Genomic DNA, 21,053 nt, shown 5'->3' with positions numbered 1-21,053 from the left:
TCCTATCAACTTATAAATAATACCTGTGTCTGAAAATTTGAACATGCTGTTGTAATGCTTAATAATACTAAAATTAAGAGATTGGGGGCCTGTGGAATGATTGGCAGGGTGACTTTAGATATCTGCAAGTGCATATATAGAGAGAGAGAGACACACACACTTTTAAGATTTCAGATTGATGGTGCCCCTTGAGTCAGAGTAATTCACTTGCAACTATCCTACCTTATTTTATGTCAGTTATATTAAAGTGCTAAAACTATGCTTCAGATTTGCCAGTAATTCTCTGTTTTCCCTTTTCAAGGTATTTAGTGGATAGTCGCTGGTTCAAACAGTGGAAAAAATATGTTGGGTTTGACAGCTGGGACAAATACCAGATGGGAGATCAGAATGTGTACCCTGGTCCCATTGATAATTCTGGACTTCTCAAAGGTAATTTATTAATATTTACATGGAATAAAGATGTAAACTTAAACTTTTAGTTCCCATTGATACAATTTTAATCTGTTACAGTAATAAATCCCACTTTTGTATTCCTTAAACAATTTTATATATGTATCTTTTTGGTAACTTTCAATTACAAAAACAATTTATCTTCATTAACATTTAGTTAATGTAAACATATTTTGTTCACAGACAGTGATGGAGTACCAATATTCTTAATGATTTATTACAGTTCATAAATTTGGATTTTTATAATACTAGCTGTGGCCTCTGTTATAGTAATATCACTATTTGATAACACGCAAGGTTCTTTTGATTTTCTGTCTGATTAGCTTAAGGATAGCTTTGAGTCAGCCACAGAAGTTGATGAACTCAGTGCAAGGTCACTGATATAAGCCCTTGTATGCATTCAGAAGTTGCACTGCTTCTACATAAAACGTTTTTAAAAAAGTGCAAAATGCTGTGTGTACAATCTAATTTAAAACAGGCTTATTTCATTTTGCTTAAATTGATTCCTAATTGATTTAAGCAAAACTGAAATGTTCACACATCCTTTTACACTGGTATAAACTAAATTGTGTTAAAATTACACCTTGAGGCTATGTCTGCTGCTGCCAGTGGCATGTAGTGCATTTAGGATACATGTAGCTACAAGTCTCGTCCATACTGCAGTGTGTAGCGACACATGTCAGTGAAAGGCTCTGGCATGGAGGCGACGTTGCGGGAAAAGCTTTAGCAGCTCTCTGGTGCCAGAGCCTTTCACCCTGGCAAGGAACAATTGAGCCTTCCCAAGTGCTCCCTGACCTTCTCCCCCTCCAGAGCCTTTCACCTCAGTGGATAAAGGCTCCAGCAGTAGGGAGCTGACGGACCCTTTTCCCTCTGCCCCTGTGGTGGGGACAGGCTCCAATGGCAGGGAGCTGGCACAGCCTTTCACCCCTGCCAGAGTCTTTCCGTGCAGCGGGAAAGGCTCTGCAATGGAGAACTGCCCAGGCTTTTCCCCATTGCGTCCTCTTGCCAGAATCGTTCCCTGTTGACAGAGTCTTCTCTTGCACAGGGGAAAGGCTCCAGCAGTGGAAATGCAGCGGAATGCTATACCGCTAATAGCAGCAAAGGCAGGGAGGCATGGCTTGGGCAAATAGAGAGCCACGTAGGGTATGTACTCACGTACATGCCCACAACCTTCAGGGCTGTCTTTACTCACTTAAGCCATGCCTCATTGCTAGTTATACCTGTGCTAGGGGGTCTACATGCGTACTTATTCTACATGCTCTCAAAAGCAGTGTACAGTGTAGCAGTACCCTTAGTTAAACAGGTGCATCTTCCTCATGTAAACAAGCCCTAAGACCTTATTGCAGTGACCTCTGAGCACATGAGCAAGATGCATTGTGCAGTTTTCTGACTGTCGAAAGAAGTTTCCAAAATGAAAATGGGATAATTTAACTTTCCTTTATCACTGCCTAAATTAGGATCAATTTAAAAAAAAAAGCTTATAAAAACTGATACTACTACAACTATTACTGATAGTAGTAATTTCTGGTAGTGTAAATTTATAGTGTAACCTTATAGTAAACTGTGATACTCCCTCGCCCCCAAAATATGTAATTATATGCAGTTATCTTTGCTTGGTAGGTTGTGTAATGTTAAAGATCCCCTTTTTCATAAGAAATATCATAACAGATCAGAACAATGGTAGGTCTAGATCCAGTGGTTCTCAACCAGGGGTCCGGGGCCCACAAGCAGGTTTCAGGGAGTCCGCCAAGCATGACTGGTGTTAGACTTGCTAAGGCCCGGGGCAGAAAGCCAATGCCACGCAGGACTGCAGCTCGGGGCTCCGATCCCCACCACCTTGGGCTGAAACCGAAGCCTGAGCAACTTAGCTTTGCGATGCCCCCTGTGGCATGGGGCTGTTGCCCTGCTTGCTACCCCTTAATGCCAGCCCAGGCTTTTATATGCAGAAAAACAGTTGTTGTGGCACAGCTAGGCCATGGAGTTTTTATCGCGCCTCCCAGCCAGAGCCTGCACCTCGCACCCCCTCCTTCCCAACCCTCTGTCCCAGCCCGGAGCCCCTTCCTATTTATATTCAAATTCAAGCGGCAGAAGTCGCATTAAAAGTATTGGTGAGTGGTAATAACTTTAATATGTTCCATTATTATTAGTTGATAAATGCTAACTCTACAAGTGGCTTTGTGTGTGGTGCGGCTCTCAAAATATTCTGCTCAAAGACAAAAACAAAAAAATGGCTCTTCTTTGAAAGGTTGCTGATCCCTGGTGTAGATTTATGTGGTCCTGCTACAGCACAAGGGGCAGGACTTGATGACTTCTCAGGGTCCCTTCCAGCCCTACATTTCTATGATTCTGTGTTTTCTCTAAACCAGTTCTTCATAACTAATGCCTACTAAACCCTACTCTGGTATTTTTTTCCATTAAATTTTTCTTACCAGTTAATTTTTGAGAGTTTTGCTGCCTAAAATCCTATGAAAACATATATGAAAATTACATCCTGTCCTCTGGCTCCTGATAAGTAGCCATGTAGTCTGTAGTCCTGCAAAGGTTGCATGCTACTTTATTAGTACTTTTTGACCTTCTCAGAGCTGCCAGTGATGATCACAAGGAGCACTCTCCCCCTGTCTGTGAACCGAAGGCAACACCTCTCACATTCTGTCACCTGTATGTGCACATGCTGCAGAACTACTAGCAGGGGTGGGGAGGATTGCTGCTTTTAGAATGAGGAAAGGTCTGTAGAAGGAGGCAAGGATGCATCTCCATTGCCCTTGTGATTGGAGCAGCAGGAATACCTCACTGCTCTCTTCCCTTTGAATTCTCTGTGCACTAACTGTCCCCTGCCGGCATAAGCTACAGAGACTGAGTGCTTGTGGGGGAAAGGAGTTTGCTGGAGCCTTGGAGAAGGATTTTTTTTTTTTTTACTTCTGGGCAGTGTGTGTGATAGCAGCTGAGATCCTGCTGGCTGTTTTCCAGTCTGCATCACTAGGCATCCTCACAGACACTGCTGTCAATCAGGAAATGAGACATTAAAACTTGTACTCAGAATTTATAATCAAAAGTTTCCTTGCCAATGGACATCAGAGTAGATCTTATTTAGAAGTTTTGGGTTTTTATTTTAAAAGGTCTTTTTTTTTTTTTTTTAGGGGTGAGAGCAGACAATTTTCTTTTTATCAAAATCAATAATTTTATAGTGTTATGGGGTGTACCAACCCCCCATTGGCAACACAGGGGTTAACAAATTGCTGTGGACCCAAGAGTCATGCCCCCACACTCTTGCTGGACATGCACCCAGTGGAGGAAGTATATAAAAGGAAGCAGCTAAGTCTGGACTGGCTGAGGAGGTGAGCATACGTGTGCTGCAGGCCCCTGCTGAACAGCGGCTGGGATTCTGAACCACCAACTCTGAATACCCTGACTGTGCCAGGGGATCCCAGTCGACTGCAGAGTCCAAAGGAGAAGATGAGCTGGTGCCAGCAAAGGAGATACCAGAGCTGGGACCAAGGGTGGGAAGCAACCCAGAGTATTTGGGTACACGGAGACCTGAACCCTGCAACAGAGTAACTGATTTCAAAGGGCCTTGGGTTGGAACCCGATGGAGTAGGGTGGGCCAGGGTTTCCCTACCTTTCCCGCACTTGGTGCCAGGCGATACTGCCATCAGGAGAGGCGGCCTCATAGACTCTTGCCACTGGGTGATACATGCCGGGACAAGCAGCCCCACGTACTCTCGCCACCAGGAGAGGTGGCCCCGTAGATTCTTGCCACTGGGCAGCACTGCTGCCAAGAGATGCGGTCCCATAAACTCTTGCTGTGGGGCAATACAGCTGCTGATGTAAGTGGTCCGTCCCTGGGACCCCAGCTGACCCCCGACAAGTGGATATATCATCTTTGTACAGACTAATTGGCGCAAAAATATGCTACTTTATATTTGTACTCAGAGACACAAAACTTGAGATGATTATAAAAATACAATCTAAGTGAAAAATAAACTAGAGGTTTTGATACTTATTGTGATGTGTGCTCCTTCTCGTTTTATTTTTTGAGAGAAATGTAACTTTTTCTCCATAAGATAACAAGAATTTTGTTTTAAATACAACTTCAAGGGAAAGGCAGACATGAGGAAGAATTAGATTTTTATGGACTCTTCCTCTCTCTATGTGCACCCTGCTTTGGGTTAAAAGGACACCGTGGGATGAACCATATTTCACAAAACCTAGTTTCCTCATCTGATTGATTAGTATCTAGATTATTAAAGACGAGTATATTTAAATCTAATTTTGTTGGTTTACTTTCTGCAGTACGTTCAGATGAAGGGACATCACATCCTGACAGGTGTTTCTCTAACCTGCTCTTAAGAATCTCCAGTGATGACAACCTCCCTAGGCAATTTATTCCAGTGCTGAACCTCCCTGACAGGAAGTTTTTCCTAATGTCCAACCTAAACCTCCCTTTCTGCATATTAAGCCCATTGCTTCTTGTCCTATTCTCAGAGGTTAAGAAGAACAATTCTTCTCCCTCCTCCTAGTAAAAGCCTTTTATGTACTTGAAAACTGTTATCATGTCCCCTCTCGGTCTTCTCTTTTCCAGAATAAACAAACTCAATTTTTTCAATCTTCCCTCATAGAGTCATGTTTTCTAGACCTTTAATCATTTTTGTTGCTTTTCTCTGGACTTTCTCCAATTTGTCCACCTCTTTCCCGAAATGCGGCGCCCAGAACTGGACGCAGTACTCCAGTTGAGGCCTAATTAGTGCGGAGTAGAGTGGAAGAATTACTTCTCATGTCTTGCTTACAACACTCTTGCTTATACATCCCAGAATGATATTTGCTTTCTTTGCAACAGTGGTATACTGTTGGCTCATATTTATCTTATGGTCCAATATGACCCCCAGATCCCTTTCCGCAGTACTCCTTCCTAGGCAGTCATCTCCCATTTTGTATGTGTGCAACTGATCGTTCCTTCCTAAATGGAGTACGTTGCATTTGTCCTTATTGAATGTCATTCATCCTGTTTACTTCACACCATTTCTCTAATTTGTCCAGATCATTTTGAATTTTAATCCTATCCTCCAAAGCACGTGCAACCCCTCCCAGCTTGGTATCGTCCGCGAACTTTATAAATGTACTCTCTATACCATTATCTAAATCATTGATGAAGATATTGAACAGAAACGGACCCAGAACTGATCCCTGCAGGACCCCACTTGTTATGTCCTTCCAGCATGATTGTGAACCACTGATAACTACTCTCTGGGAATGGTTTGCCAACCAGTTTTGCACCCACCTTGTTGCTCCATCTAGGTTGCTTTTCCCTGGTTTGTTTATGAGAAGGTCATGTGAGACAGCATCAAAAGCTTTACTAAAGTCAAGATATACCAAGTCTACTGCTTTTCCTCCCACCCCGAAGGCTGGTTACCCTGTCAAAGAAAGCTATCCGTTTGGTTTGACACGATTTGTGTTTGACAAATCCATGCTGACTGTTACTTTTCACCTAATTATCTTCTATGTGTTTTCAAACTGATTGCTTAATTATTTGCTCCATTATCTTTCCGGGTACAGAAGTTAAGCTGACTGGTCTGTAATTCCCCAGGTTGTCCTCATTTCCCTTTTTATACATTGGCACTATATTTGCCCTTTTCCAGTCATCTGGAATCTCTCCCGTCTTCCATGACTTTTCAAAGATAATCTCTAATGGCTCAGATATCTCCTCAGTTAGCTCCTTGAGACTTCTAGGGTGCATTTCATCAGGCCCTGGTGGCATGAAGACATCTAGCTTGGCTAAGTAATTTTTAACTTGTTCTTTTTCTATTTTAGCTCTGATCCTACCTCATTTTCACAGACATGCACTATGTTAGACATCCAATCGCCACCAACCTTCTTGGTGAAAACCAAAACAAAAGTCATTAAGCACCTCTGCCATTGCCACATTTTCTGTTCTCCCCCGCCCCCGATCATTGAGTAATGGGCCTACCCTGTCCTTGGTTTTCCTATTGCTTCTAATGTATTTGTAGAACCTTATAACATGTAATGTATAATTTCTAATATATTTGTAGAATGTATAATTGATAATATTGCATGACATGTTTTAAATCAAAAGAAAATCCTTTCATAATTGAAATTTTAAAAAAAGTATTTCTGATAATGGAACTTGCTTGCACATTTTCTTGCCTGGTGTCTCCTATATCTTCTGGTTGTTCTTTGACTGTTGGTCCCCATATGTATTCCACTGTAGTTGCACATGTACTTCATGTGCCTGAGATCCAAGCTTTTCTATCATGGTGGGAGAATGAGTTGTGGGGGAGATGTCCCCTGTTAGGCTGGGGTGTCTCCCCTTCCCCTGCCACCCAAATGAGCTCGAGGAACATGATCGCCACAAGACTCCTGGACCTATCTAAGCCTGCTTGAACTGCGGGCAATATGCAAATCATGCAAGCATTCACCCCATCATTCAGCCCCTACATATTCATCTGATGTCAGACATATCAACAGTGTTTTACACCAAGAAACAAGTGGGAGCAAGATCTATTGAAGCTGTAAAACTTTGAAACTGGTGTATTTGCCACTGGATCACCCCATTGGCAGTACATCTGCCAGAGATGTACAACACGTTTAGTTGACAGCCTCAGGAGATCCTTCTCTTAGAACCACAAATGGGAGCTACTTAATTCCATGGCACAGCATGCATTTTGCCATTGGGGATCCCCATCCTGGGACCTTTTTTGCATCCCAACAACAGGAAGTACGCAGTCTACTGCTCCAGTGGGGTCAAGGGCAAGGCTCCAGAGGAAACGCACTCCTAATTTTCTGGTCAAAGCAACTGCTGTATACCTTCCTATCAATTTTTATTAACTTTAGGTTCTAAGGAAATCAGGGAGAATGGTACAGTGGTCATTCTTATTGTTATCAGATGGCCCAGGCAGTTGTGGTTCCCTAACTTTCTTCAGATGTCAATACACGCATACATCAGTTTCCAGACCTTTTGACCCAGGACAGAGGCAGAGTCAAGCATCCCAATCTGGCTTCCTTCTAACTGACAGCCTGTTTTCTGGTGTAAAACCTAAAATGCATGCTCTGAAGTAATTCAGCCCATACATAACAATAGTAGAATAGAGTCCACTAGAAAATGCCACACAGTCAAGTGCAAAAATGGTTTTCAGCATGGTCTTGACAGCCATCAGATAATTGCAGAGGACTTAACATGCCTACCGTATTGGACCTCGGGTCTCTCTCAACTGCCAAGAGAGCTATCAGCACCTGTAATGCTCTGATTGATTACTACTCTATCTTCATCCATTTGATGATAGTATGTTTTTTTGGAAGGCCTGATTTCACAAGGCTAAAATTGCTCTGAGGCTACATCCTAAATTTACTCCTTAAATCATCTCTGATTTTCATCTGAATCAGGCAGTCCATCTACCTATTTTCTTCCCAACAGCGCATGTCACTAATGAAAAACAAACGCTTCACTCTCTTGACAGCCATCGAGCTGTGGCATTTTGCCTCCAAAAAACAAGGCCATTTAGGAAATTGCCTAGACTGCTGATGTCATTCACAGAACAAAGGAGGGGGAAGTAGTTTTCTCCCAAAGACTTTCCAAGTGGATTTTAGGATGCATTCTATTGTGTACAAATTGACAGACACTCCTCCATCACAAGATGAGAGAGCTCACTCTGCTAGAACCCAGGTGGCCTCTGTACTCTCCCTTTAAGGAGTTCCTATTGTTGAAATCTGTAGAGTGGCCACTTGGAGTTCAGGGCATACCTGTTGAAGACATCATGAGTTAGTGTAGGCTTCTGCAGCTGATGCATTTTTCTGTACAGAAGTACTCCAATCATTAGTATCACAGAGGTCCTCGCTCCCTCCTCCTTGATAAGCACTGCTTGTCAATCGCCCACAGTGGAATACGTTTAGGGACCAACACTTGAAGAAGAAAGTTGTACAGTGCAGTACTGGGAGTTTTTCAAGATGTGGTCCCTATCTGCATTCCGCTACCTGCTCTCCTTCCTCTCTGCTTCCGATCTTTAGATATGATACATGGTAGAAAAGGACATTTGAGAGGCCATTGGTCCAGACTGCCTCTTAGGCCCTTGGTTAGGAGCATGAGGAAGAGAAGGGCTCAAGCACAGACCAATGGACATGACTAGCAAAATCTTCCAGTCTCAGGCACATGGAGCCACATGCTCACTCACAATGGAATACAGACAGGGACTACACATCTTGAAGAACACTAGTTACTGTATAAGGTAAGTAACTTCTCTCTTTCTAGGACTGCTTCATGTGTTGTGGATTTATTTTTTACAGTAAGAACATTACTGTATGTCAAAGTGCTATGTAGGATGCATGCCATCTTGATGACTGTAAACTGCATGTCCAGAAAGGTTATGGATTTTATTTCCATTTCATTTAATAGAAGTAAACTGCAGCAGTCCAACCATCCTTATATTGGAGACTTCATTGCTAAAATTCCCCCCTTCCCCCTAAATATTTATAAATTACATCTTGGTGCTTTGAGTCATAATATTAACATTATTTGGCTACTGAATTTCAAACACTAAGAAAAGAGTATATTTCTGAGAAACAGTTAATTACTACATTTTTGATTGGTATTTTCAGTATTAATGCAGATGATTAACATGGTGGATTAAAAATCAATCTCTCCCTCTTCCTCACAGATGGGGACTCTCAGTCTCTCAAGGAGCATCTCATTGATGAGCTGGACTACATCCTTTTGCCAACTGAAGGCTGGAATAAACTAGTTAGCTGGTACACACTGATGGAAGGTCAGGAGCCAATAGCACGCAAGGTACTCTCTAAACAAATTAAACATTGTGAAACTAAGATCATCCTGAATGTAGTCCTACAGACGCTATTGGCCCTATTGAAATCAGTTGGAGTTTTGCATATTGGGAGCTCACAAAGTCCTGTCCATGATGAATACGTCAACTTAATATTGTTTTAGTTAATACAGTCACTTATTTGGGCTTTTTTTCATATTCAGGTTTTAGGAATTGGCTCAGTTAAAAAAAAAAAAACACAAACAACTTGAACAAAGCTGAAGAAGGATGGGTGACTTTTTTTCATTGAACTGAATCCTGTTATTTTTCAAGAAAACCTTAAACTTTAGAGGCTGCTGAATCTCATTAGTGCAAATAATCTTGTAAGCTAGTTCTGAAAAATCTCAATTTTATCAGCTAGGGTGTACTTTTCACAATTGTAATACAAAAAAATCAGACAAGGTCAGCTTTTTATAGTTGTGAATTATGAAGTGTGAATCCAATGTTAATGAAGAGCTGCTCCAGACCTAATAAAGTTGGCACCAGTAGATCACCTAATGGTTCCTCATATATGATAAATAAACTCATAATCTCTTCTATTCAGCAGATTGCTTTTAATGGTGTCCCAGTTTTTAGCACCAAAGCACTGTCCTGCTGCCAAAAATGAGGCCTTTGGTCCAGCTGAAGTTTTGAGCACATTAGTCAGGATATGCACACCCTGCCTCTGGGCCCTGACGTATCTGGGGACTGCTTGAGAGCTCATTCCTTAAGCACAGTCTGCCCAGAAAGCCTTGGCACAAACCACTCTTGTATGTACTTGTACAGTATTGTTTTTATTCCCATTTTATATAAAAGATAGCTAAGGTGTGGTCCCTTCTAATTTGGAGATTGCATTTGGATTTTCAGGACAGTGATTTTAAGGCATCCTATTCTGGACCAGTTATTGAAGGTGTATTAATATCTGTGTTACTGTGACCATTTCCAAGTTGGCCAATATGAAATATCTTCACTTTATGGTAGTCATTGGTTATAATTCTAGTCTTGTTTCTGATGATAGTCTTCTATGGCTAAGGCTTAGACTTTTGGCACAGCAAGTCCTCACCCTGACTTCAGTGAACACAGAATTTACCAGTCTATAATGCTGACAGCTCACCTTTCATGGGCAAGTGCCAGCTGGATCTGTAGAAGAAGGCTCACGCCTTCATGGATTCCTCTCTTTCGTGAGAGGTATAGAGCTCAAGAAATTAAATTTGTGGTATGTAATGGACTCAGCATTTATTTATCATTACATGCTGCCTGGCCTATTCTTTTCTTTTTATTTTATTTTTAAAGAAACATCCATGGAACTTTAGTTTGTAAGAGTAAGAATACATCAGGATGGTTATTTTTCAAAGATAATTATTTACCTATAATTATGAGTGTCTGAACATATACATTTCAGCAAATAAACAGTTTCTCTCCTTCCTCCCTACTTCGCAAAAGGTTCTGTAATTTTGCATTGTTGTCCCCCCCACCACCCCGCCTCCCCTTTTTCACCAGTAACTATTATGGGGATGCTTAGAAGGAACTGACCAATAGAGTACCAGGGATAACATAAGTGTTGAAGTAGAATAGCACAACTACACTCTTCCAGGACTGTTAGGTTAGAGTTGCTCAAAGAGAGATTTTGCCAATATTCTCCTAAATATTGTGGACCCATTAGTGGGAATCAGATTAAATATATTTTCATGCAACAATTACAGATACATTTTCTCTCTTTATCTTCATCATTTCTCTCCCCCCGCCCCCCATTCATTCATTGATTTCTCTGTCCTGTTTCCTCTTTAATCTTTCTGTAAGGGGTGGAGGTGCTTTTTCTTTGACTTCTGGGGAGCAGTTTCCCCATTTGACTGTTCACTTTTCTTTTTATCCCCTATGCTTTGCAGCGATGTTCTTCACTGTTGTGAAACTTTGTGAGGCGGTGTACCTAAATTTAGATTATAGCAATGCACTAGGTTCTCGATGTTGCCCAGTGTGGCTCTTTTGGATAATACAGCATGCTTTAACGTTGCCTTAATCTGAGGGTAAGCCGCACCAAAGCAAATCACAGTTTACATCACTGCAGCCCTTGCATAGATATAAAAACCCCAGTGTAGATAAGATGTTGAACTTGTGTTAAGATGCATTGTAGTTAAATGTGATCCCAGTTGGTAGTTATTACAGCTCAAGGCTAATTGTTAAACACTGGGTGAATAGTTCATTGATGCATATTTTTCCTGTAATGCTTGCTCTTAAGGAGGTTTCGTACAGCAGATCCCTCCAAGTAATTATTTGATGCCTTCTTTTTTACCGTATTTGTCTGATGTATCGTATATCAGGCTGATGGCTATTTTCAGAACAGTCTACATGACTAAGTACTGCAGTTACTTTGAAGGATCAAAAGGAAATATATTTGAGGTGACCATGAATATTTTTTCTGGATTTTACTTTGATTAATTTGCATGTTTCCCTAGCTGCTTTACTGTCTGATAGTGGATATTGCAAAGTAAACATGTAAAGAGCAAATTTTAAAATACCTTGCGTGGATGAAGCCAAAAACTAATATATCCACTACCAGAGCATAGATGAACGACTTGTTTGGCAGTTGTTGCTTATGTACAATATTTGTTTTAAAAGTTTGTTATATAATATCCAAAATTGTTACTGTATTGTTACAGTAGTTCTTAAAGTTTTATTTGTCGTAAAAAATAGGGATTTTTAACTGTATGTCAAGGTTTAATATATGGAACTAGAAAATTGCTTCTTATATTTCAAGGAACTAACTCAGACTAAACAGATTTTAAAACTGAAATGTCCAATTTTATTAATGTACATTTTGATTATATACACATATGCACGCTTGTATAATATATAATGTATAGTATTAACATATGTACATATACAATTTGCAGAAAAAGAAATAGTTGTCAGAAAATTCAGCTTTTTCAGATACTGAATGTTTTCTAAAAATGTTATACAAGAATTTTATTTCTGATATTTGGCATTTATAATTGGCTTAATATAATTTGTACCTTTTATATTCACTGAATTTTTATTAGTTTCCTAAAGAGGTTTCTAAAAACAAGTACATGTAAGTATGTATATCTAAATATATTCAGATTCATAGCAGACACTGTTCTGTTGTTTTTGGTGTGTTTTCAGGTGGTTGAACAGGGTATGTTTGTAAAGCACTGCAAAGTAGAAGTATATCTAACAGAATTAAAGCTGTGTGAAAATGGAAACATGAACGGTGTTGTGACACGAAGATTTAGTAAAGCTGATACGATAGGTATGCACAATTTTCCATATTCTATAACTGTAAATAGCTACATTTAATGGTATTTGAGAGTATGGCTTAGACTCTGAGTTCTAGATATGTTGCATCTACAAATTTCACAAGAATGAAAAAATAGATGAACTAGAAGTTTAATAGCAGTTCAGTTTTTTTACAAAAATAGTACAATTTTTTTGCAAATTGTAACAAGATCAGGTTTGTTTGAGTCAAAAGTAGAATCTGATCACTCATCAAATGCTGTTTTTAACTATAATACAAATAGCTTTTACTTTTAAAAATGAAATTTGACATTTTGCTAAATAAGATAAATAAGCAACTGAAGTAACTATGGAAACATTTTTATTTTTTGTCTTTATTGGATGCCACAGTGCTGCTGCTTGATAATTTTCAGCGTGCAAAAATTATATAATGATACAGCATACTTATTTGTTTTAGCCGAGGCCTTGATGATGAATAGTGTCATGGTGATGGGAGGGAAAGATACATCAGCGTGAGAATGTATTGATTATTTTTGAGACATTATTGGCTAAAGGTGACTTCAGATGGGGAAAATTATGCCCATTATTCTTTGATATATAAAGGAAAGCTGACTTTTTTTTTTTGTGGTGACAAGGTGGGTGAGGTGATATATTTTATTGGACCAACTTTAGAGAAACAAGCTTTTGAGCTCATACAGTAGTGTTCGGCATGTCTGGGAAACTAACTTGGAGTGTCAGAGCCAAATAAAAGGTGAAACAGATTGTTTAGCATATGTAGCTAACACACATTTCAAGAGACCAATCAAGGTGAAATGGCCCATTAATGCTCCTGCAGTCATAGGGAGGAAAGGAAGGGGAGGGGAAGCTGTGGGGGATTGTTAGAAGGGGACAAATTGTTGTATGAGCCGTAAATCCAGTTTCTCTAATCAGTCCATGATTTTTAGTGTCTAGCAAAGTTATGAATTCAAGTTCCCAGGCTCATCTTTTGAAAGTGTTGTGCCGGTTTCCTTTGGGGATAAGGACTGATAGGTGAGATATAGAGTGAGTGATTTGTGAAAAATCACCAGGTGATGTGGTACCTTTTTTATGGTAACTTTTTGTGGGGTTTAATATAAAGCCTATATCTTCGAGGTGGACAACCTATGGCCCACGGGACCATCCTGCTTGGCCCCTGAGCTCCCAGCTGGGGAGGCTAGCCCCCGGCCCCTCCTCTGCAGCCTCAGCTCACTGTGCCGCCAGCATGGGAGGGGTCTGCACTGCGGGGGCAGAGGAGAGCAGGGAGGGAGGCTCACCTGCAGCCACCGGGGAGCAGCCGGAGGTGCAGGTGGCAAGAGCGCAGTGAACGCGGGCGGAGGACTCAGGAGGAGCACCGGGCGGCCACACAGCCGGCTGGAGAGAAGTGGTGCTTTGAAGAGGAAACCGCCGCTTCTCTCCAGCTGCGCGGCTGCCCCTGCTCCTCCTGAGTCCTCTGCCCATGTTTGCAGGGTGCTTTATGGGGGAGGGGGGTTGGATGGGGGTGCGGTCCCGGGGGGCCTATCAGGGGACGGGGGTGTGGATATAGAGGGCAGGGCAGTCAGGTAGCGGGGGGGTTGGATAGGGGGTGAGTACCGGTGGGGGGGGGGAGGGTGGTTAGGGGCAGGGGGTCCCAGGAGGGGGTGGTCAGGAGTCAAGGAGTAGGGGGGGTTGGATGGGTCGGGGATTGGGAGGGGGGCGGGAAGTGGGACAGGGCAGATAGGGTTAGGGTTTGGGGAGGCACAGCCTTCCCTACCCGGCCTTCCATACAGTTTTGGAACCCTGCTGTGGCCCTCAGGCCAAAAAGTTTACCCACTCCTGCTATAGCTGGTCTTGTCTACCTTAATATTGCAGAGGGACACCTACGAACAGCTGTAGGTCACTTTTTTTTAACATCTGTGAAACCAACTTTTAATTTTTATTGCTGGCTTTCATCAGAAAAATACAACTAGACTGCTTGAAAGCATGTTAATTGCTTCAGTCTTATTTATGTCTGTGTAACACTTAAATCATCTTATGTAGTTCTTCAAATGATTCTCCATGTGGATTCCACCCTTGGTACTTGTGCATCCCATGTACATGGAATCTGATTATTTTGGACAGCTTGTCTATTGGGATCATGCCTGTGCCTCAGATGTCCTCATCCATGTGCATACACAAGGGCTCATGCATCCCTCAGTTCCTTCTTACTACTTGTGGTGCCCTAAACTGTCCACCCACTTCTTTGCTCACTGTGCTACTGTGTTTTACTCTTGCTACTTAGTTAGTTCCCTGCTGTTGGCTGTGTGTGTAATATATATATATTTATATATAGGCACACTATATATATTTCTAATTAGATTTTAGTCTTTAGGCTAGACAACCCCTGCATAGAGGCTCTAGCAATGTGGCAGAAGAAAAATCCCTGAGGTTCAAAACTGTCTCTGGTGGGAAGTATTAGTGCTACTTAATGACGGGCGTGCTTGGTGCTTGTTTTGCCTAGGAGAAAGACACATTCCAAAGCAATGTTCCATATATTGCTGCTCCTCCTAAGAACTGAGAAATCTAGAGCAGTGGCTCTCATCCTTTCCAGACTACTGTACCCCTTTCAAGAGTCTAATTTGTCTTGTGTACCCCCAAGTTTCACCTCACTTAAAAACTTACAAACCCAAACATAAAAATGCAAAAGTGTCACAGCACACTATTACTGAAAAATTGCTTATTTTCTAAATTTTACAAAATAATTATACAATAAATCAATTGGAATATAAATATAGTACTTACATTTCAGTGTATAGTATACAGAGCAATATAAACAAATCATTGACTATGAAATTTTAGTTTGTACTTACTTTGCTAGTGCTTTTTATTAGCCTGTTGTAAAACTAGGCAAATAGCTAGATGAGTTGATGTACCCCCTGGAAGACCTATGAGTACCCCCAGGGGTACAAGTACCCCTGGCTGAAGGCCAGTGAACTAGAAAAAACAACTAAAAACTAAAAGTTGTTCCTCCTCAAGTACTTAATGCAAACTTCCTCGGACATCAAAATGAAGGACGCAGCTACACCACAGTCCTCCATCAGTTAAGAGGCCCAAGTCATCCACCTATGCTGCTCACTCTGTCATGGACAGAAAGGAGCACCACTCCAGAGCTGACACAGGGCATAGGTTGCTTGGGCCAAAAGAGAGAGAGGTCCCTCAGGTGCCCCAGTCCCAACTGGTAAGAAAGCATCAGCGGTACTCACTAAAGCTGTTGACTGGGTTTCTCTCAGTGTAGATTCTTATGCATCAACCGTGGCAGTGACTGTTTTGGTACTTGGAGGTTCAGTACCCACCGCTTCCATATTTGTTTCCTTGGGCGGTGTTCTTTGGTACACAGGGCCTGCTGTCTCCGAACTCCATGCATGTACAGTACTGAGTGATTTAACTGTGGGTCCAGAGGGACAGCTCATGTTGTCTTGAGAGATTGAGCATGGTGATATCTAAGCCCCACCTCTGAGTTATTGGTATACAGGTGAAGAAGATACTTCCAGTACTGATTTCATCCCCTCAGAGGTGGGTCACTCCTAATAAAACTGTGCTCCCTCGGAGGATGTGTACTACCTCTCAGTCCCATCTACTGAGTGACCAACTACTCACCCTTCTTTACACCTCCTACCCCCAAGCATAATGGGAATCAGGAAGGATTCTAGAAGGAACAATAGGAAATGACCTGCAGCTCATAAGGAACATATACCTACCGACCCATGGCCTACTGAATGTCCTAGTATGCAGCTGTATTCACACAAATCTGCACCATCTGTCATTCCAAAGTTAAATCCCTTTCTCCAAAGAGTCAGTATGGACCATCCCAGCCAGATCAATGAGTGCAGCCTGAGATCATGAAAAGATAGGAGGAGGAAAGCAATGAAGAGAAATGACTGCAAGGGGAAAAACAGCTGGTCCCCACTGCAATCTCCTCATCCTCTCCCGTTGAGGGAGTAAATCCTTTTACTTCTGCCTCAGTAGATGATTTTATGGCATTCCAGACATCATCAAACACATGGCAGACACACTGGATATGCCACAAAAAGAGGTGCAGGAGAAATCTCGCAAGCTTCTAAATATCCTGCACTCTTCCATTCCTGGCAGGCTTGCCACGCCAATATATCAAAGACTGTGAAAGCCTGCAAAAGATATGTGGTATACACCACAATCAATACAGGTGCCATTACTGGCCACATCAAAGCAAGCAGACACAGAAGGCACTAAGTTCTTTCTAAAGGATCTGAATACTTTTATTTCCCACCCAGGAATGGGATCACTTGTCAATGTCCAGGAAAAGTCAAAACAGGCACCTCCCAAATTCACACCCAGAAAGAAGGACTTGAAGTTCAACCTCTTCAGGCACAAGGTGTGTTTATCTGTCAGCCTCCAGATGCACGTGGCTAATTATGAGGCCGCCCTCTCCAAATATAATTATACTTGATCTGGGATAAGTTGTCTCAGATTGTAAACGAGTTACCACAGGAACACTGAGAGGAACTAAAAGCTATCATGACTGAGGGGCAGTTGATATCCTTACTTCCCTGCAGTTTGTGCTTGGATGTGTCTGACAGTGTGGCATGTACTACGGCCACAGCGGTGGAAACGAGAAAGTCTTTCTTGGTTTGCAAAGAAGTCAAAACCACAACTGAGATCCTTTCCTTTGAGATGCAGGTCTCCGTTCACTAAAGTACTCTAGGGTGACTCTTCATTCATTGGGTCTGTACATTCCAGCCTCAAGACGGAAACAAGCAAGGTGACAAACTTTCTTTAGGCAGTTTCCCTTCCCTGATGATGGCCTTCAGCATCTTCCTCAGATGCTGCACATCTTCAACTACATAGCTGGTGTGACGTCAGTGTCAAGAGCTGGCAGAACCTCTTGAGGATGTTTTCTCTATGTTCTTTGCCCCAACCCTTTTGGCAACTGCTTCTTTTATTTTTGAGAAGCCTGGACTGATCACCTTGGACCAGTGAGTCCTGGAGATTGTAAACAAGAGGTAATATATTCAGTTCCAGTCTCTTCCTACTCCTTACTTTTTTCCCTGATCCTTTTAAGGAAATACTCTTAAAACAAGAAGTGGACTCCCTTCTATGACTTGGAGCAGTGGAGGAGGAATCCTCAGTGTGCAGGGGATTTTATTCCCATTATTTTCTCTTACTAAAGAAGAAGAGAGTTGGCATCCCATTCTGGACCTTTTTCTCAACAAATCAATCTCTCTCTCAATTTCAGGATGGTGACTCTGACCTCCATAATTCTTTTGTTAGATTCTCAAGACTGGTTCGCAGATCTTGACCTGCACAATGCCTGCTTTCACATATCCATTCATCTCGCTAACCATAAATAGCTCTGATTCCTAATAGGAATATCTCACTGCCAGTATGAGGTCCTGTCTTTTAGTCTTGACACAACCCTGAGATTGTTCACCAAGTGCTTGGCAGGTGTGGCAGCTCATCAAAGGAGACAAGAAATACAGGGTTACCCATATCTAGACAATTGGCTGATCCAAGGAAAATCACTGCAAAAGGTGACTGACACAATTCAAATACCTTTAAAGCACTTCTCCACTCTGGGCCTCAAAGTTGGCAGAGAAAAATCAGCACTTATACTTACTCAGAATCAAAACATAGGGTTCATAGAAGCTACATTAGATTCCAGATCAGCAAACGTTTACCTGCTACAAGAAAGATTCCAAACAATAATGAACCTCCTCAACCAACGTCAAGCTTACCTAAGGACATAAGTGAGAATATACCTCAGACTCTTGGGACCCATGGCCTCATGCGCCTACATGACACAGTTTGCTAGACTTCACCTACACTTCATGCAAGGATGGATGAAATCAGTGCATCTATCCAGCAGACTCTGCATAGACATATGATGGTCACAGTCCTGCAAGAAGTGCTTTCATTAAACTGGTGGAAATGCACTCTTCAAGTATGTAACGTTTGACCCTTCTCTGCACCTCTACCTACCAATACTCTGGTGAGACACCTCCACTCTGGAGTGATGAGCTCATCTTAGACCATCTTCAGACTTGGGTCTGTGGTCCCTTCAGAAAGCTTATCTACATATAAACATTGCAGAGCTCAGAGCTGTTGTCTAGCATGCCGTATCTGCCTTTACTCCAGGGATATGCAATGCAGATCTTGATTAACCATCATTATGTCAGCAGACAGGGAGGAGCCAAGTCATCTTTTCTATGTCAAGAAGCTATTTGACTTTGGAGTTGATTTAGGTATTCCTAGGTCATACCACTGGCCCTGCATCTGCCAGGCATTCAGAACGCTCCAGCAGATCACCTCTGCAGACAGTTTTCAGACACCCAGGAGTGGCCTGTCAAGAACACAGTGTTAGACTTCCGCAAGTAAGGCTATCCATTGATAGCCACAGACTAAAACAAGAAATGCCAAGTGTTCTGCTCCAGAGAGGCTCCAGTCTGGGCTTTCTGTCAGATGTCTGTCTTATCCACTGGACATGTAGACTGATCCCTACGATACTGAGGGTCCCAAGGCAAGAGGTACGGTAGATAATCATAGTAGCCTCCCTTGGGCAAGGTAGTTTTAGTATTTGGATCTGTTCAACCTCAGCCCAGCCCCTGATCAGATCACCTCACCTCCCCTGTTCAACATAGCATCATAGAACAACTATGAGATCCTACATCCGGACCTTTGTTACATTGACAACCTGGATGTTGGTTGGATGATGTCCATTGAAAGCTGCTCATTGGAAGTTCAGAATATTCCGTTCCAAGGTAGGGAAGCCTCAACTAGAGTGACTAGTAAAGCAAAGTGGAAGTCTTTCTATTTGGGCATATTGGCACTAGCTATCTCCTTTGATAAAACAACAATTTCAGTATTATTGGACTATTTTACTAGACCTGAAACAATCTGGATTTTCTTTCAGTTCCGTAAAGGTCCATCTATCAACAATCACTCTACTATCCAGGGCTACACTGTGTATTTTTCTCACAGTCCAGTGTCTAGATTCCTTAAGAGCCTTATTTATTTTTTCTCCTACTTCAGGAACTCTGTGCCTCTGGAACCCACCAGTACAGTGTTAACAGGGTAGATGGGTCGCCCCCTTTGAGCTCTTAGCAAACTCTTTCCTTTACTACCTATTGATGAAGACTGCCTTTTTCGTAACCATTACATCATCTCAAAGCGAAAGAGGAGATTCGGGCCCTCGTGGCAGGTTCCCCTTAACTGTATCCTTCTGGTACAATGTATGATCTCTGGCTTCATCTCAAGTTCCTGCCCAGAGTGGATCAGAGTTCCATATGAACCAAATCATTCACCTCTGTCTTCTTCTGCAACCTCACTCAACCCCAGTAGAAGCAAAATTTCACACACTTGATATAATAATGCTATTATCACGCTTTCTTAACAGGACATAGTCGTTCAGGAACACACCTAGACTATTTGTGGCCTTCGCTGAAAATGTTAAGCATCAGGAAATATCCTCAGATTATCAAAATGGGTTTTTTTTGCTGTACAAGAACATGCTATGAGTTAGCAAAGTTAGATCCACCTAACCATATTAGAGCTCATACCACTAGTGCTCAGGCAATCTCTGCTGCCTGTTTGAAAAATGCCCCTATTTCTGGATCCGGTAGGTCAATTATATGCAGCTCAGCCCATATGTTTACAAGACACCTACTTCTTGGTCGCGGCTTCTGGTTTGGATGCTTGTTTTGGGAGGGCTGTCCTGCACTTGTTGTTTAAGTAGGACTCATAGTACCATCTTCCAACCAAAAGCATAACTATGTGTTAATCACCAAGAGTGGAATCCATATGGATAGGCACTTGAGGAAGAAAGGTTAATTACCTTAAAGTAACTTGGGTTTTTGAGATGTGTTGTCCATATGGATTCTATGCCCACTGTCCTTCCCCCACTATTATGAAGTCCTACTTCTGAGAATCTGTATTGGAGAAGGAACTGAAGGATGCTTGGGCCAGTGCTGTCCCTTTATGCCCTCAGGTAGGCGTGCGGGTGCAAGGACATGTAAGGTATATGTGCATGGGGTGCATACCCATCAAAAGTGGAATGCATGTGAACTGCACATCTTGAACCACAGTTACTGTAAAGTAGGTAACTTCTTTATTCTGTTTTTAGATTAAACGTATTTTAGTCATTGGTTTAAAAGAAAACATTTTTTGCTCAATATGATTCAAAATTCATAGGATAAAAATTCACTTTAAATAAAAACGAATACTGAAAAGTCAGTTAATCACACTAATTGCATGTCGTGTCGTCCCCCGGCCTCCCATTTCTGTTCCCACCAGAACATGGCCATCAGCAGCTTTTTGGCACTGTGCAGGAGGGAAGGGCCAGGAGCTGCTTCCAGCCGGGGCAGGGGGACAGATGACCTGGCTCTCCCTTCCTTCTCTTCCTCCTCCTCCTCCTCCCCTCCCCACCCGCTCCCCTGTGGCTGGAAGCAGCTCGTCCTTTCCTGCCTGCACAGTGTAGAAAGGCAGCTAACACCTCCAGGCTTCCCCTGTCTCCCAGCTACAGCGCGGGCAGGAAGGTGCTGA

The 21,053-nt window shown here is 42.2% G+C and overlaps 1 protein-coding gene across 4 annotated transcripts in view; it reads left to right on the top strand.

Annotated features, from left to right (window-relative positions):
- USP15 (ubiquitin specific peptidase 15) overlaps positions 1 to 21,053 on the top strand; it is a 128,651-nt gene that overhangs the window by 29,950 nt on the left and 77,648 nt on the right. For all 4 annotated transcript variants that reach the window (XM_074942141.1, XM_074942140.1, XM_074942138.1 and 1 more), the window contains 3 exons: positions 302 to 429; positions 9,114 to 9,244; positions 12,396 to 12,522. In XM_074942141.1, coding sequence (XP_074798242.1) covers positions 302 to 429; positions 9,114 to 9,244; positions 12,396 to 12,522 — 386 coding nt within the window. The remainder of the gene's footprint in view (positions 1 to 301; positions 430 to 9,113; positions 9,245 to 12,395; positions 12,523 to 21,053) is intronic.

This window comes from Natator depressus, chromosome 1 (assembly GCF_965152275.1).
Source record: "Natator depressus isolate rNatDep1 chromosome 1, rNatDep2.hap1, whole genome shotgun sequence".
In the NCBI taxonomy this organism is placed as follows: Eukaryota; Metazoa; Chordata; order Testudines; family Cheloniidae; genus Natator; species Natator depressus.
The sequence above is the reverse complement of the archived record's forward strand: the minus strand, read 5'-3'. Positions and strand labels throughout refer to the sequence as shown.